Source organism: Numida meleagris, chromosome 6 (genome assembly GCF_002078875.1).
Source record: "Numida meleagris isolate 19003 breed g44 Domestic line chromosome 6, NumMel1.0, whole genome shotgun sequence".
In the NCBI taxonomy this organism is placed as follows: Eukaryota; Metazoa; Chordata; class Aves; order Galliformes; family Numididae; genus Numida; species Numida meleagris.
In genome coordinates this window covers 22759870-22776972 of record NC_034414.1, presented here as the reverse complement: position 1 = coordinate 22776972, position 17103 = coordinate 22759870, and the positions used below count along the sequence as shown (strand labels likewise).

Here is a 17103-nt window from a genome sequence, read left to right as displayed (position 1 = left end):
CACGTGATGTCCCTTCCCCTTTAAAAACTGCTGCACCAAGGCAGGCGAGAAGGTGAATGAATAGCTGAGTCTTTTCCTAGCACTCGATTTAAAGGAAAGATATCAAAATGTGACATTAAAATTGAATTTTCAAGTTTGTAAAATCGCATCTAAATTAACCTAACAAACAACATCCAGAAAGCAAGCATAAAGCACATCTGTGTGGAAGTCATCTGCATTCAGCCCAAAAGTAAACTAGGAACAAGAAAGTTAGTGCTTTTATGTGCTGCAAAGCTGTCACTCACCAGCAAATTGGTCTTATGTGTTCACCTGTATTTACTAAGCATTGATGAAATTTAAACTTAAATATCTTATAAAGCCTTCTGACACCTTTCCCATTTTTATGTGTTTTGACAGAGTGAAGTCAAATCTTCTGCTCAAACCAGTGCAGCGGAGGAACACAGAAGGAGGCACTCAGACACTCCGCTCTGAGTCTTCTCTGACTCAGAACTTTCATCTGTCTCTGCTATCAGTAAAACCAATTTCTCAGCAGTTTTGTCTATCACAACATGCACATCACTGACGACATGAGATACTTTTATTGCTGCAGCTTTTGTTCCTCTTTCCTGTGGCCTCTTTGCCAGCCCCATGTTTCAGCCAAGCGGCTCAAAGCAGTACAGTTACGTGTAACCACAAAACCAGCAGCACCACAACACAGCCTGTCATTCATTTCAGAACCTACTACACTGCACAGAACTGCACCTGCAGGACACGCGGTTCTCTCCATAGCACAGATCTCACCTCCTTTTCTCTGTTCCTCACTAAGAGCAGCATACATCTTCTTCCTTCATATCTTTTTTTTCTGTTGCACCCAGACAGATCCTTCTATCTGGGCACTACTGCTAGGACCATTGAAATCTGACAACCTAAACTTTTCCTACTGTGGAAGCTCTGCTTTGAACATATCTTAATTCCTCCTTATTTCAGCTGTTATTTGTTTGCTCATTCCATGAAGACATTGGGAAGCCACACACTTGGTAATAATAACTCTTCAAAACACTTGCCTTAGTAAGTAGGCAGAAAGAAAACCATATTCTCACTAAATCCTTTATACATGCAGATCAGTGGCAGGGTTATTCCTGGCAGTATAATGACTGTAGTTACAGTTTAAGCTTGCAAAAATTGTATATCTGAAGTTATCATCAAAACTACATTACTTGCATCAGGCAACAACCAAGATCCAGAATTGCTGTTATATAATTTATTCGATAAAAAGTCAAGAATTAACACATCTTTAAAATCAGTAGAAATCCTACTTACTTGCTGTGCTGTTTTCATAGTTGTCCTGCAAAATCAATAGGTAAAAGTTGTTAATTTTCCTTAGCTCATAAGGGCAGCAACAATAGCATCAAAATCAGATCAAAAAAGGACAAAAGAAAGAGATTAACTTCACATCTTATTATATTTCTGGTGTTTTACTTATCAGAAATTTATCAAAATGTATCTCCAGAGCCTAAATCCAGGAAGAACAGGTAAAGTGGAGAAAAGGGCAGGGCTGCCTGGAACTGCTCTCACCTGAATGGGGAAGCCCAGTATAGCGGGAAGCAGAAACACAGTGGAGATCAGGAGCATTTTCAGATTCATTCTCCAGCCCTGACAGACCTTCAGTGCTTGTCCTAACCTCTATCAGTTCAGGAGTGCTGCTGCTAGATATACCAGCAGAGCCTGCCCTGACAGGGCTCAAAATATCATCCCCAGCCAATAGGGATCCAAGCAGGAAGCAAATTTCTTTTGTAGCCTCAAAAGCCAATTTAGCCTCAGGGCATCTCACAGTGCTGCACCGCTACTGTCACTGTGATCTATAGCATCCCCTGTCTCCACACTGTCATTCACACTGCCCTCTGAACCTGGATCAGCCTCATGTTGTGCTGCCATGAACTTTCTATGTTTCTTGGAGGATATTTCCTCAAGTACTCAATTTGACTGATACCACCTGGAAAGCCCTTGTGCCTGGAGAGCTTTCCAGAGTACTGTATTGGTTGGATTTCAGATGGTGGATGACTTTTTCTTTATGTCATGGAAAGCACAGAATGCTGTTACGGTATTGTGCTACTTTGGAATGTGTGAAAAATCACTATTCAGTGAGGTCATGTCTGCATTTTCTGATCTTTCCTGATGAGTATAAGAAGTTTTCCATCCCCCCATCTAGAGAATGATTAACAGATCACTGCTTACTGAGTTTACTCCTCCAGAACTGCATGTAGGAATCAACAAGCAGACCTGGCAAGAAATGCTTGAAGGAGGTCTCTTGTCACAGCAATATCTTGTCGTGGCCTCTTTATTGCAGCAAGGCTTGGTGAAATGTTTGCTGAAGGTGCTGTACCTGAAGAATTATCTGCTCTCTGATACATCCTTGTTTTGTGCCAGTGCACATTTTCCATGCATGGAGAAGGAGTTACCCATGTTGGTGAATGAACCAAGAATGAACTATGAAGCAGCACAGGGGGAGAGAGCTTTCCACCTGTTTTTCACCAGATGAAACCCAGTCAAGGTTAGGAGTCACAGGGAAACATCATCTGAATTGCAGTCAGGGATTACTATTAGGAGCTTGATGAAAGTTCACAGTCACACACCATCATCTATTTTGGAAGAGTCTGAGTTGACAAAACACAGGGATAAACTATCATTACCCCACAGGGAGGCAGCACAGGAGAATACTGCTTTGTTGCCTCTCTGGCTGCAGTACGCTATGCCCTGGATGCCAGAAGCAGGGAAGTGCATGGCCCTTGTCACCATGAAAGAACAAAGATTAAGCAGGCACTGTCAGCATGCTAATCGTGCCGATATGAGCAGTCCTTGTGTCCCTCTGTGTGCATAAATATTTGCACTAAGCAATGCTAAATGCCTTTCTCTGTAGGCAGGATAGCGATGAAAACTTCCTTGTCCTGAAGCAAAGTGGTGCAGATCTGGTCTGTGGTCCTGGTGTAGTTCTCCAGGCTTCTCCCTCAATCCAAGGGCAAAGTAGATGTCCCTGATTCCAGATGCCTTAGTATGCCAAAAAGTATTAAAAAAAAACCAAACCGCTACAGAACGGGACTTGTGTATAATCTGCTTGCATTAGAATTTAGGGGAAAAAAAGTAAAGGTCAGACCGCCCTCAGGGAAAACCAGTCCAGGAACAAAAGGAGAGATCAGAGATACTGAGGGAATAAAACAAGGGGTTAAACTTGGGAAGATCAGTAAACTTAGCATCTTTGTAGCTTGTTGCTGGGAAAGTGCTGCAACCTCCCAAGTGACTGATTAACTGCCTGTGCTCAGGAAGGAGTGAAGGAATGGGACTGGAAAGAGAGATGCTGCACGTGCTGGATGTGCTAACGCTGATATATTAAGCACTTTGTCAGATGGATTGCTGCATGCCACCTTTTCCATATGCTAACACTAGTAATGACGAGGGAGATTGCTGTTACGATTAAGAATGTGGATGTAAATGCTACAACTGGCAAAGCATGCACAACAGAGCAAGAGGGGAATGCTGACTGACACATTGTGCCTGCTGCCCATCCCAGAGATCCTATCAGCTTCCATTTGACCATGTGGTTTGGATTCAATATTTCAATGTTTTCATAAATGTTGTATTCATGGGGAAGGAATTACCGACAATCATGTTTTCACTAGACAAAAAAAATACCTAATTTGTCAAGATATTACAAAAAATAATACATAGTTTTACCGCGTCCAGAAAAGCTAGTACCTCTAGCAGAAAAGATGCCAAATAAGTTGTCTTTGAACCTTTAGGAGCAAAGGTAGGACTTAACAAAGAGGAGCACATTCTTTCACGTATGGAAGGAATACATATGGAAAAAATTGTCAGAACTTGAGTTTTCCTGTCCACTTATCCTGGTTTCTGGTGGACAGTAGGGACAGGACAAGGGGGAATGGCTTTAAACTAAAAGAGTGGAGAATTATATTAGATGTCAGGAAGAAATATTTTGTTCAGAGGGCGGGGAGGCACTGGCACATGCTGTCCAGAGAGCTGTGGATGCCCCATCTCTGGAGGCGTTCAAAGCCAGGGTGGATGGGGCCTTGGGCAGCCTGAGCTGGTGGGTGGCAGGGGTTTGGGACTAGATGATCTCTAAGGTTTGCTCCAACCTAAGCCATTCTATGTTTCTGTGATACTTTGTACCTGAGAAAAACGATCGGCAGGCGTCCAAAACCAACAGTAAAATAGCAAGGGTTACTTGAGCAGTGTCATTTATCTGCAAGATGTCCATCAGCAAAAAGAGCAGTTCTCCTCAGAGAACACTACAAACATTGGAGTTACTTATTCCTGAGGACACATGCAGACCTGCAGAAATCTGTATGCATAAGCAAGAAAAGACTTAATAGATATAGAAATGAAAGAAATTTATGTTGCATGTGAGAGTTTGCTCTAAACTGTAGACGGCCAAAATCAAAACAACAGGTATGTAGAAGTTACAACTTTTCTATAGACATCCTTCAGATTTTGCTCAGTCGTATATCCTTTAGGCAGATAAGCCATACAATTAATATTCTCTTTGATGTTTCATTGTAAACAGCCCCCAGAAAATAATGTCAACCACTAAGAACTAGTTACAAAAAAGAAACAAGACATCTATAACTGTTAACTACTAACCAGTAAAGATACTAGCTACTAAATGCTGTGTGGTAAAATGCAGGAAAGTAACACTACAACATAATAAAATTGTCACATCTATGTTTATTTAAAAATATATATTTGTGCAGATTATGGAATTTACATGGTAGCTATCTTACTCAATTCATGGTAAAATACTTAAAAGTTTTAAAGATTTTAAACCATGTGATTTTAACAAAACCAACTATTGGAACAATGCTATGGTCCACAACACATAACTGTATGATCACAATGATATCCATGTGATATCACTATGGACTACTGGCATCGTGTAAATAAACACCACACAGTTAGGTCTACAGTTCGGGGTTAGTGACAAGTCTTAACCAAAAATACATTATTTTAGACAGAACAGCTCAATATCATTTTTCAGGAATGTCTGTTGTGGGGCATTTCAGTATTTTGACTCATTTTTTACAGGAATTCCAGTTACAGCTCAGCTCTGGGTTCATATCTTCTGAACCCAAGTCCTCTGGCCAGGAAGTCTGCTTCTGTGCAGTTCTTCTACTTCATGGCTTTTAGTTTCTTTCTCACTAATTCTAGCTATTGTAACACTCTATCACACAGAATCATCTTCCTTCGCTTTGGTGTCTTTATTATCTTTCAGCTGTGATACTTTTCTGCCATAAATCAGTCCTCACACAAAACTTTTCCAGGTTTGCTTAAAGGACTTTTTGCCCTTTCATCTAATAGTTCAAATCCCTTGTTCTGCACTCACATTTGATAGTCTTTGAATTCCTTATGAATTTTTTAGATCCCTTTGGTAATGCAATGATTAGGAGTGAATAATTTTGGTTCAGTTAACATCTGCCAGTGCAGAACTTTGCTAGTTAGGATTGCTATTGAAGCTTCTGAGGGTTTCATAGGTAGCCAGCATAGACATCAAGTCCTTGTCCAGAAGAAGACTGACATGTGTCATAAAAGTCAACTCTAGATAAGACAAAGTGCACTTAGAAGCTGTTTTCCCACACCCAAGAACATACTTGTTGAATCAAAACATTTAGCTGCCCTTCATGTCCCTCTCCATACCCCTTCCTTGGATCCTTACTACCAGAGAGGACCTGCAGTTCTTCAACTCATTTCCTTTTCCGCTTTCTGTCATGCTTCCAGTTTCTGAGGGATTTCCATGCCCTTGCTAACACCATCTGCAGAAGCTCTTGACTGGATGTTGTCTGCATGTTCCTTAGCAGCGCACTTACATATCCTCCATAGTATTAATGACCAGCTCCATTCATAGTCCTGGCCTTAGCAGTGCTCCTTTGACAGGGCTTGAAAATAAGTGATGAACTTTCGCTTGCTATTGATCAGTCCTTTCTCTATTCAATGAGCCAGAAAACGAGAGACAATGAAGAAAAAGACTTTTTTGGTGATGTACTGTTCTTTACAAAAAAAATATGCAGTTAGGGAAAAAAATCTATAAGAAACAAGTTGAAAAAGTCAAAGCATCATAACTTCTAAAATAAATGAATAAATTTGGTTTTCATTTCAAAATCACATTTCAAGGTCAAATTTATCATAGCACAATTCAGCAATTAAACTAGCACTTAACATGATGTATGATCCAAAGATTATTTAGGCTGGGGGAGGGGAACGGAGGTGATGAAACTGGAACTTTAATTTGGACCATTCATTCTAGTAATGAACTTCTGTTTGTCTTGGAAAAAAAAACAACAACCAACAAATTCCTTTCTTTTATCAAAAGAAGAGATCTGATTTGTCTGCTGCCCTTAGGTGAGGAATGGACAGATCAAAGGTTTTGCAGAACAATGTTTCCAGCCTGCAGAACAATGTCAGGCTGATTGCAAAGGAATCCTTGTGATGGGGTAAGGTGAGAGCTGTTGGAGCATTGCCTGGGGTTATCTTTGGTCTCTGCCCTCTGCAGGGACACATTGTCATCACACAGTGCTGCCCAAGCTGCACACTGGGAAAGTCTTGCCTGGGTCTCCTTGTGATGGGTTGTGCAATGCCAGCCAGCTTCCTTGCTTGGGTTCATCTCCTCTGAAAAAGGGAATTTTCTTACAAGCTGATAGCTTTCAGTCTCACTAACTGTGCTGTGAATGTTACTGTTGTAAACATTTCTTTGATGTCTTAAGTATGAGAACTGAGACATCGACTCATACCTGCTCCTCAGACGAGGGCTTGGGAGCAGGTGATGTGTACCATCAGTGAAAAGCACAAATCTCTGCCTTACCGTGCACTGATCTTTCTGACAGAGTCCATTGGTAACCCTACTCATTATCTTTCACTCAGGGACAAATATGCTCCTATGTATGATCATCTGCATCAGCTAGCTGCACTTCCCTGATTTATTTTGTTTTACTTCTTACCTCAGCAGGAAGACTGCTTGTACCATCTGTCTTAATATCTTTGCTCAATTCTCACTTGCTGGCTTCCTGACTGTCCTCTCTCCAGAATTTTTGAATATTTCAGTGGTAATCTTGAGATGGCACTTTCAGTCTTACTGTGTTTTTCTGAATGCAGATTCTCTTTGCAAGGTGACCCTCCCCAGGAATTACACCCATTTACCAGGTAAGCTTATAGCTTTGCTTCCTCTCCTGGAAGGGCAATTTGTCGTTCCTCTCATGCCTTCTGGGCAGGTGAGTTTGGACACTTCCTCTGCATCTGACTTTATCTGGATCCCCAGAAATGTACTTTGGGGAAAGTTAAAGTTCAACCTTCACAATCCCTGTCTTGTGTTTAAAAGAGAAAGTAATTAAATATTAACATTGGAACCATCAGTTGACAATAAACTTTAAACCAGTGTTCGTTTCTCCAAGAATTTATGAGGGCCTTAGAGGCAGCTTCTGTTGCCTGCTTTAAATGAATTTTTACCACCCTTGAACCATTGCAAATCTGATAACTTGAGGTTTGAGGAAGAAATATCACAATGCTAAGGTGCTTGGCTTAGTGAAGAAATAACTAAATAACTAATTAAATAAATAAAATGAAAATGGGAAAAAACCAATATGCATCACATGATCAAGTCAATCTTTTTACCCAATTAACTGAACTATCCAGGAAAGCTATCTGTTTCACCATGGCTTAACAACCCTAACAAGATTTTGGGGCTATTTGACTATCTACACTGTTGTTTTAAATAAAGAAGTAGCCTCTGAATCTTATCATGGTGTGGTTATATGCTCCATCATTTCTGTGTCTTGATCTGTGCATAGCTAGCCAAATTGGGAAAAGAAGTTGTAGGGAGAAGCCTCTTCAATCTACCTTGCCATGCAACTGTCTAAGATTACACAACTGTTCCTGTTCTACAGACAAGTGCTGACCTTTTCCTCTTACTGTCTGGTACCAAATGTGTCTCAACTTTGAGCAGAAATTTTGACATACAATTCACATATTTTGCGACAATTTAGGTGAAAGGCAAAAGTTTAACTTTGTTGTAACAATCTATCTTGCACTTTCAAGACATAGCTTCAGTCCCAAATTTAAATCTGATGATTTCTCCAAATGTTCATAGTGGAACTGGTACCTTGGAGATGATAGTCTTATACAGACAGCAAGAAGAGCCTGGCATTGTCCAAGAAGATGTAAATTGTTGCTGACACGACATGTATATGGCATGTTGGGGGAGATCTTTTGGTGATGAGAGCTTTTGGTATGTAACTGATGATGTGGCAGAAGCTGGTTGGTGAAGGTAACTTGGACAGGAAAACCAGCAGTTTCAGCATGACTATGTTAAACCTAAACTCATATGAACTCTGTGAGGAGAAGATATTGATGTCAGTGTGAAATTGTACGTTGTAAGAAGAACACAACAGTCAGATTGCACTCAGAATATATGAAAAATGTCTGCAGTGAAAATACAGGTTGTCTTACATACTTAATAAAGAGTATAAGAAAATTTCTTATGGCTGCCCAGATTAGATGACAGAGGGTAGTCCCTCTACATATGATTGTACCAACTCAGGAAGACTAGCAACAGATGATGAAAAAGAAGACACTCCTGGAGGTGTTCAAGGCCATGCGGGATGGGGATTTGAGTAACCTGGTCTAGTGGAAAGTGTCCTTGCCCACAGAAGGGGGATTGGAACTTGGTGATCTTTAAGGTTCTTCCCAAACCAAACCATTCTGTGATTCTATAATTCTGTGATACTGTGTTCTGATTGAATCTGTAAACTACAAAATCGAACTGTGGGAATCAGGTGCAAATAAGGTATAGATGAAACAGATTTCTGACTTAATAAATATTGGATTCTCATTCTGTAAGGGCAAGAGAAGAAGACATAAAAAAAATGAACAAACAGAAGATGGAAGAGGGAAAAGTTGACAGAAGATTTATGAGGGTAGAGGAAGGGTATAACTGAGTTTCAAAGGTCACAAATGTGTCCAGGAAAAAGGACAGAGTGAGATGGCAAAGCAGAGCAAAGCAATGGAGTAGAGACTGTGGAATCCAGAGTGGAAACAACTGAGGAAAGGAATTTGCAATAGGGGTTTTACTCTTTGCCATATCTCCATTAAATTTCCTCCTGCTTTATCTATCAATAAGCCTCTGACCATCTTTGCAGTTTTGGAGATGAAAAACTGAGTTTTCAGGGAGGGAAGGCAGCAGTTGGAAACACAGGACTGCAAGTCAGGGAATCCACTGCTGAAAGGGCAGTCCTCTTGGAAGTATAAGTTGGACAGCTGGGAAAATGAAGGAAACAATTGCCCAGAGCTAACTGAAAGGAGTACTTATGGGAGACATCCTCTCAAATTTGGATGTTACTTTTTCATCCTCATTTTAGAAGAAGATTCTGCCATTTCTGATCTGGAGATTGGAAGTTGTGTTCAGAGCAAGTATAGCCCTCTGGGGCAACCACAGGCAGGCTCTTGTGCTTTCCACCACAGTGGAAACGGCTAAATCCTGAAGCTGGTGGCTATCTCAAGATTATTTAGATTAGAACTGTCTGCAATGCTGTCAATAATGGTGCTGGTTGGGGTGTGAAGTGTGAAAGACTTATTGCTTTATTTCACACAGGACAACATTGATTCTGACTAACAATTACCTGCCAAACTTGACTGGGACAATGACAGATCTGCACTATGATCGGAATTTGAAAACTTCAAAACAGCATATGTTTCTGCAGACAACAAAAAAAATTCCCAGTTGCAACTATTTCAAAGGAAGGCATGGAGATCAGGTGGGCCACAGCAGTGGACCAGGAAGGATATCATAGAAAAATGGACTCATACCACTCTTCACACTTAACTCATTGTCAATCATCTTGATAGAAGATAGCTATACTGACAGTTATAGGCTGTTTTCTGAAAAGGCTGCTTTTGTAGAAAGTGTTGGTAAGGTCTGTTTGTCTCTCGTCTGGAATGTCTGGGCACATGAACATGTGTACCAACTATTTTTATTGAAGTGTTGACTGAAATTTGTGTAACAGAAGTGTTATAGAAGATGTTCCAAAAAACAGAAGAAAACTTGTAGGTCACACACAATCTCTAGGGGTGAACATGAAAAGAAATATCATTTTTGAACTCCAAAACTAGAAACTGAGATTCTCTCTTATCTGTAATATTTTCCTCTGTGTTTTTTTTTTTCTATCTCTATGTCAACAAACAGGATCAAGAAACTTTGTCTTAGGGAAAGCAGTTCCTGCGGTGTTCTTGATATTAACAATATTACAAAAATCACTGCAAACTGATTTATAATTTGGAAGTAAAAGCTACCACATCTGAGGTACTGGCAGCTTCTGCTGATGGGAATACCCAGCAAAAGACCCCAATACACTGAATGACCAGACAGACACTGGTTCGCAGTCTTCCAGAGTGATTTCTTACCAGTGCCTTTCTGACAGACAGAGGAAACAAGACGAAATTTTGACAGAGATGGAAATATGGAAAGACAGAATAAGAGGTCAATAGCTGCTGCCAAACTGTCACTTTGCATGAGTCAGGGACTCTTGTAAACATTTCTAGAATACAACTTGTTGTTTTCAGGGTTTTACCTAAAAAATATAGTGAAAAAGAAAACTGTAAAGTGTGTTGTGCCTCCTATAATAGCCACCCAGGATTAGACCATGGGCCTCTGATCCATTGTCCTCTCTCTGACAGAGACCCAAAGCAGCTGCCAAGAAAAGCACATAAGAACAGGGAAGCACATACAATATTTCCTCTTTGTTTTGAATCTGAATCCTGCCTGAATCTTCCCTGTAATTCTTACAATGAAATTTGGAACTTAATTCCTAGACCAGGCATGTCCAACTCGTGGCCCATGGGCAGCACACGGCCTGGCCCAGCCCACCCTGTGGCCACCCCCTGCCCTGCACCATCATGGCAGCGGCTCTGCTGTGCCAAATGGCATGGCCCAGCCCTGGGCATGCATGCATTGCTCACAACAACCAAACAGCAGTGTGTGATTGGCACCAGCTGGGTTGAAACCAGGGCATGGGGAGGGGGCAGTGCAGAGCTGACTCAAGTGATGGCAAATAGCTTTATGCATTTTGATGCATTAGCTAAACATACTCCTTTGAATCGCAAGAAACATGCAGCCTTACCTTCTGTTTCGGGTAAAGGGATTTGAGAATAAAGATTGCAAAAAATAAGAAAATAAAAAAAATCAACAACCTCAGGCATGGCTCCCATGGACTTTTGCTGCAAATGCTCAGCTCTTCGGTAAGTCAGACCACAAGGTATCAGGTTGAGAGCACTGGAAATGAGAATGAAGTACATAATGATTGTGTATATTTCCAGCTGTGTAAATTGTAAGATTGGCTTGTATTTGGAATCTTACTTTTCCTCATCAATTTCTTCATTGAGAGGGAAGGGAACACGGAAAACAACTGCTTTCGGTACACAACTCTGATTGAATTACAGAATTTACAGCATTTTATCAGCAAATTATCCAGAAATCACTCGAAAATAAAATAGTGTATTATCTTGTACATAAAGATTTAAAGATAAGTCTGAAACAGAATTGGATAGAACAAAGATATAAATAAATAGAACGAAGTGTTAATAGCCAACTTCCATTCTTGAATTTCATGGCTTTGTGACCTTAACATGGCTGGAGACATCATTTTAGCTAACAGTATGAAAACCCAATGCTTCTCTCTTCAAAATGTCCTTTACAGCATTGGCACTGTAAAAACTGAAATTGTACTTTAAAAAACCAACTCTTAGAAGAAAGAAAAATATTGTTGCCTCTAGGAGGCAGCATTTTATTGCAAATACACAACATAAAATTTAGTGTTTTGACACTTCAGGATTTTCAAATCTACTGTGATTATTAAAAATTATATAGCAGAAAAGAAATAAACATTCACACTTGCAATGGAGATGTATGTGTAAAAATGAGCTCTGCTTCTCCAGCAAGCCAGATCCAATTCTTAGACGAAATAGAGAAAGTCAGGCACAGAAGTGTTCCTTGCGTTCCTGTTCTCCTAGGTTTTCAATAGCAAGTTAGAAGAATTTGATGGAAAAGCTGAATATTTGGCTTGTTTACCCACTCCCAGCAGGATACCCTCCCCTACGTAGGAAAACATTTGCTCATTTGCCTAATCTCAGCTGCTAACAGGGCACAAACATAAGCTTGCATGTGCCAATTTCCTGCACTGGGTCCTTCAGCTGCACTGGCAGTGGTTTGATTTTCTTATATTCACACAGCTCTGATCTGAGCTGGAGATAGGATTTTCTTTCAGGACCACTATTACAAAGATGCTAAAATCTCATGCTAAAACGGTACACCTGGAGAAGCGCAGACCTTGTTTTACTGCTGGGCTTTGTGGTGTGATGTGACTTTCTGAAGTACAGCTGCCTTTCTCTCTGCATATGACCCCTTGGCGCTGTCAGAAGAACAGCGTCGTTTTGTTTTTTTTTAATGTGCCTCGCATGTTTTTATAACATCCCAAGTGGCCCTATGTGAACATGGAACAACAGAGAAGGCTGCACTGGTTTGTGGCTTGTGCCTTTTGGACGCATCAGAAACTAGAAAGCTTTCGTGACAGTGAGTTGGCTACATTCTTGACTTCAGTGCTCTCTATGCCTGATGTAAAAAATTTTGATTTTCTAATTTATTCTCCCATCAGCTCAGCAATGTGAATTGCTCCCTGATACAGTTTGGTAAGCTTGTTAAGAAAATGAGCTCCTCACAGTTACTTCAGTTAGTTTTCCAGGGAGTTGGTACAGCAACAGGCTTGGGTCTATTTTAATGTGGGAATAAGATGGCTGAGATGTAAACAAGAGGGTCCTTATAGGGCTTATGTGAAGCAGATGGGTAGATTTGTAAGTTAAAAGTCCATGAGGACTCACTGTGGTCCTCTGGTCTGACCCTCTGTACCACTCATGTACCATTCATCTTCTTCAGTTTAATCATAGAATGTCTTGTGTTGGAAGGGAAATCAAAGATCATCTAGTTCCAACCCCTTGCTGTGGGCAGGGTTGCCAACCACTAAATTGGGCAGTAGATCATGTTGCCCAGGGCCCCATCCAAGCTGGCCATTAATTCCTGATTGAATGAAAATAGATCCCTTAAAAGCAAGTTGCACACCATCTGCCTTGATTTCAAAACTGCCTAGTACGGAGAGCCCTCCACAATCCCCTGGAAATATTTCTCACAGACTTTGTGCCCACTGTTAGAAATCTGCAGCATGTTTCTAGCCTGAGTTTGTCTGGCATCAGCTTCTGGCCATTAGCTCTTGTTAACACTTTGCTTGACAGAGGAGGACCTCTATCATAAAAGATTTATTCCCAACTGGGCATTTATGGATTCTGACTGAGCAAACACACAGCCTTTTCACTGACCTTGAGTCACACTCTGATTCATTGCCCTCCAGGCCTCTATCATCCACATAGCTCTTTCATGAACTCCTTCCAAATTGTCCAGCAAGTTTCTGCTCTGCCCTGCAGAGTGGAGTGCAGTGTTGCTCCACAGCAATCCCACCAGTGCCAAACTCAGGTGTTACACGCCCTTCCAAATTCTGCCCAGAGTTTTTCGTTTTAATCTCCTACGGATCACACTGCAGGATGGTGTTTGCTCTTACTGTTTTGTTTTTGAACTTGCTCATTTCATTAGCTTTGAATATAGAGAGCGCGTGCCAGGCTATCTGGTATCATTTAATTCCATAATTAAAACAATGCTGCAAGGTTTGAAACTCTGCTTCCCAAGTACGGAACTTATGGTGCCACAAGGGATACAAGTGCTGTACCACAGCCAGATTTACAGTGATGGAAGCCACTTAGAGCACTTTAACCATTTACACCAGCTGAAGCACCACAGCTTGAAGCTCTTTTCTTGAGGCTGAGCACTGTGTATCTCCTGTTTGGAAAATAACTCTTTGTTCTTGTCTTAATCATTTCATTTACTTGATTTGTATGTATAGGTCTGCTTCAGTGACAGTGATGGATAGGCAAAGCCCATGTTCCTCTCACAAATCGTTTTTTTTTTTTGGTTTTTTTTTTTGTTTTTGTTTTTGCATATAATAATGTTGAGACAACTGCTTTGTCTTAATGGGACTGCAAAAGATCCTTTCAGTTGTCTGTAATATTCCACCATTTGGTGAAGTATTTACACTTGGAGGAAGACAAAAAAGACAAAATCCCTTTCTTAAAGCATTTATAACCTGAGGCCACAGCATACAAAACCTTGAGGAGGGGGATATAGTCATCTTAAGCATAAGTCTTTTACCTTCACTTTTGTTTTTGCTGTGCTTCATTCTCTGAAAAAATGTGTAATAGCCATATATGGTCCTCTGCCATCAAATGACTATTTCAGTGCCTAAGGTTGGGTGGTGCAAACAACTTGCTATTATCTAGCAAGCTATTTTAGACCATCATCCCATTCAAACTGTCCCATTTCTGTAGCACAGGATCTCAGACTCTCATAACAAGTCAATACAAGAGAAAACACAAGCTTACACCTTCAGGCTAATCTGACTGGTACAAGCATTTCTCTTTCCCATTTCTTTCTGTTAACTCACACTTCTGCCTGGTGAAATGCCTTAGTAAGAATCAGAGTATTTCTGCCAAATACCAGCCCTGACAGAATGGGTTGACTCAGGGATAAATGTCTGGAACCATCATCTTTTATTCAGATGTATGTCGGCTTCCCCTTGTGATAGGGAAGGATCCTCGAAGTGTCTTCTACTGATAGAATAAAAGCTGTAAACCCCTGACCTCCTTATTTTAATTGTTGGCAATTACATTAAGGAGCTTTTTTGTGGTAAGACATGAACTACTGCCAGGCAGTACAAAAGCCCTTCTAATTCTCCATGTGATTTGTACTAATAATTCTTCATTCACAGAAAGCCTCTTTCACATAGCTGATGGACAGAAAGCCCCAAAATATCAGTGGAAAATCTCAAAGAAGAAACAGAGAAAAGATAAGCACCACAGATTGGCCAGTGCCTTACATTTTGTCATCACAGAATATTCATATCTGAAGTATCAGAAGCTGAAAATCATGTTAAGGACATTTAACAACAGAAGTAGATGAGGTACACTCAGCTTCATGTTTTTTCTTTGATGTTAGCATTATTTTCAGTCTGAGGAAATCAATTGTGTTTTCTTCTAATATAATTTCAGCACAGAAACTCAGACTCTTGAGCAGGCCTGCAGCACTGACACTGTCTGTAGGCAATTTACCTCTCCCTTGGTTCTGGAAGTTATACGAGATTGTAAAATTCAACAACAAAACTATCAATCCTGCAGCATGACCCTGGAGCCGACAGGACTCCAACAACTGCCAGCAAAGAGAACAGTGGAAATGCTGTAGTGTCAGGGTAGAAGCTGGGACCTGCCACTCCTGCTGCATTCCTTCAGTGCCCAATGGAGGTGAAATGGAATGATGTCCCTATAACAGAAGCCACGTCTTACTTTGCTTTGTCTATAAAGATGCAGGCCGTTGTTCAAGGCTTGCACTTCTTCATTTCCTCGTCTTACATCTCTTTGGTGGTACTAATAAATCCAGACAGGGCAAATCGTAGTAGTAGAGATGCGCCATATGCTGGAGTCCATCTTATAATCATGCATATGTTTTTGTCATTCTTACATATATTCCTGTACCAGAAAATACTTGGTTGGACAGACTGTAAAATACAATTTCAGGCCTGAACCTGCCCATAATGTTTAGCTTGCAAATATAGGCTTTCATCTTTCAACCTTGGCAAGTCTCTTACCAGAGGTAGATATGACAGACCAAAAAAAAAACCCATATGATTCTGCACAACTGCAACGTGACTGTCCAGTAAGGAAGGTTGTTACCCTGGCCTCCTTTTAGCTTATGACTGCCTTTAAGAAAAAGGAGAGATTTTATTATTTGGTATTGAAACGAGTAGCAAGTATAAACCTGATTATGAAATACATTGATGGCCCATTTTTTTTTTTAGAACAGAATGTGCTGAAAATAAGCAACCTTTATAGATAGATGCAGTGACTGGGTGTGCCAAAGCTAACTAAATTATGTATCTGTACCAGTTATATGCATCAGTACACCCAGAAAATTCTGCAGTCTTTGGCTGCCACTTGTAAAAGCTCACATACTGCTAATATTCAGTGTTTATCAGGAGTTGTTTTGTTTTCCTAGCAATCCTGCATTGCTGTTATTATTAAAATATGGTATCTTCTGTACATTTTACTTTTCACAGTGTATGCAATTTCTGGCACTGAAAACTTAATCTTCATGTATGACCCACTAGAAAACATCTTGGAGATATATATTATTAAACTATTTCTTGCTGACAGATTTTTATCTGGCCTTCTTTCCACAGCCTGTTGTAAGCAGTTTTTATGTAATTCTCAGAAAAGCTTGTTTCAAACAAATGAAAATTGCATCTCATGGATGCCTTCTCCACTCCAGATCTCTGTCAGCGTGTTCTACACTTAACAGTGTCTTCTTCTTTTCTGTGTGGTTTCCAAATCTCAGGGACCTCTGGTTTAGCTGTCTCAGATTTCATTAGCACCTTTAGAAAGCACCCATTCTGTGGAGGAAACCAAAGGCATTATAAACTGTGTGTCCTGTCCTTCTTGTCCTCTTTCAGATTCTCCCCTCTCCTACCTCCTTTCAGCAGTGGTGAAAGACCCTGACAACATGGCACATTCACAGAATCATAGAAGCATAGAATCATGAATGTTGGAAAGTCCAGTAAGGTCATCTGGTCCAGCCATCAGCCCATGCCTGTGACCGCTCTAGACCAAGTCCCTCAGTGCCACATGTACATGTTTCTTGAACACCTCCAGGGACAGGGACTCCACCACCTCCTTGGGTAGCCTGTGCCACTGCCTCAGCACTCTTTCTGAGAAGAAAATTTTCCTAATATCCAACCTGAAATTCTTCAACTTCAAGATAAGACCTCATGGCACTCTCTTTACGAAGTTACACTCCAACTACAGGATGAATGAAGTAGTTGCATTTATTTGGTAAGTCAGAAAATGGTTGCAAATGTCTGCCTGTGTCATAAAGATCAGATCAGCAGAGTCAATCATGAGGATGCTGTTTAAGGCATCTGAGCCACG

At 40.6% G+C, this 17103-nt stretch overlaps 1 protein-coding gene across 2 annotated transcripts in view; it reads right to left on the bottom strand.

Moving 5' to 3' along the window:
* Positions 1-17103, bottom strand: part of LOC110401736 (astacin-like metalloendopeptidase) — a 35470-nt gene that overhangs the window by 10315 nt on the left and 8052 nt on the right. The window contains exons 3-4 of one of the 2 annotated variants that reach the window (XM_021403136.1): positions 11221-11302; positions 1300-1324 (exon numbers count right to left, since the gene is read on the bottom strand). In XM_021403136.1, the coding sequence (XP_021258811.1) occupies positions 1300-1324; positions 11221-11238 (43 nt within the window). In that variant the 5' untranslated portion in view covers positions 11239-11302. Of the gene's footprint in view, positions 1-1299; positions 1325-1554; positions 2029-11220; positions 11303-17103 lie in introns of those variants that run through there. The other variant, XM_021403135.1, reaches the window with a different exon arrangement.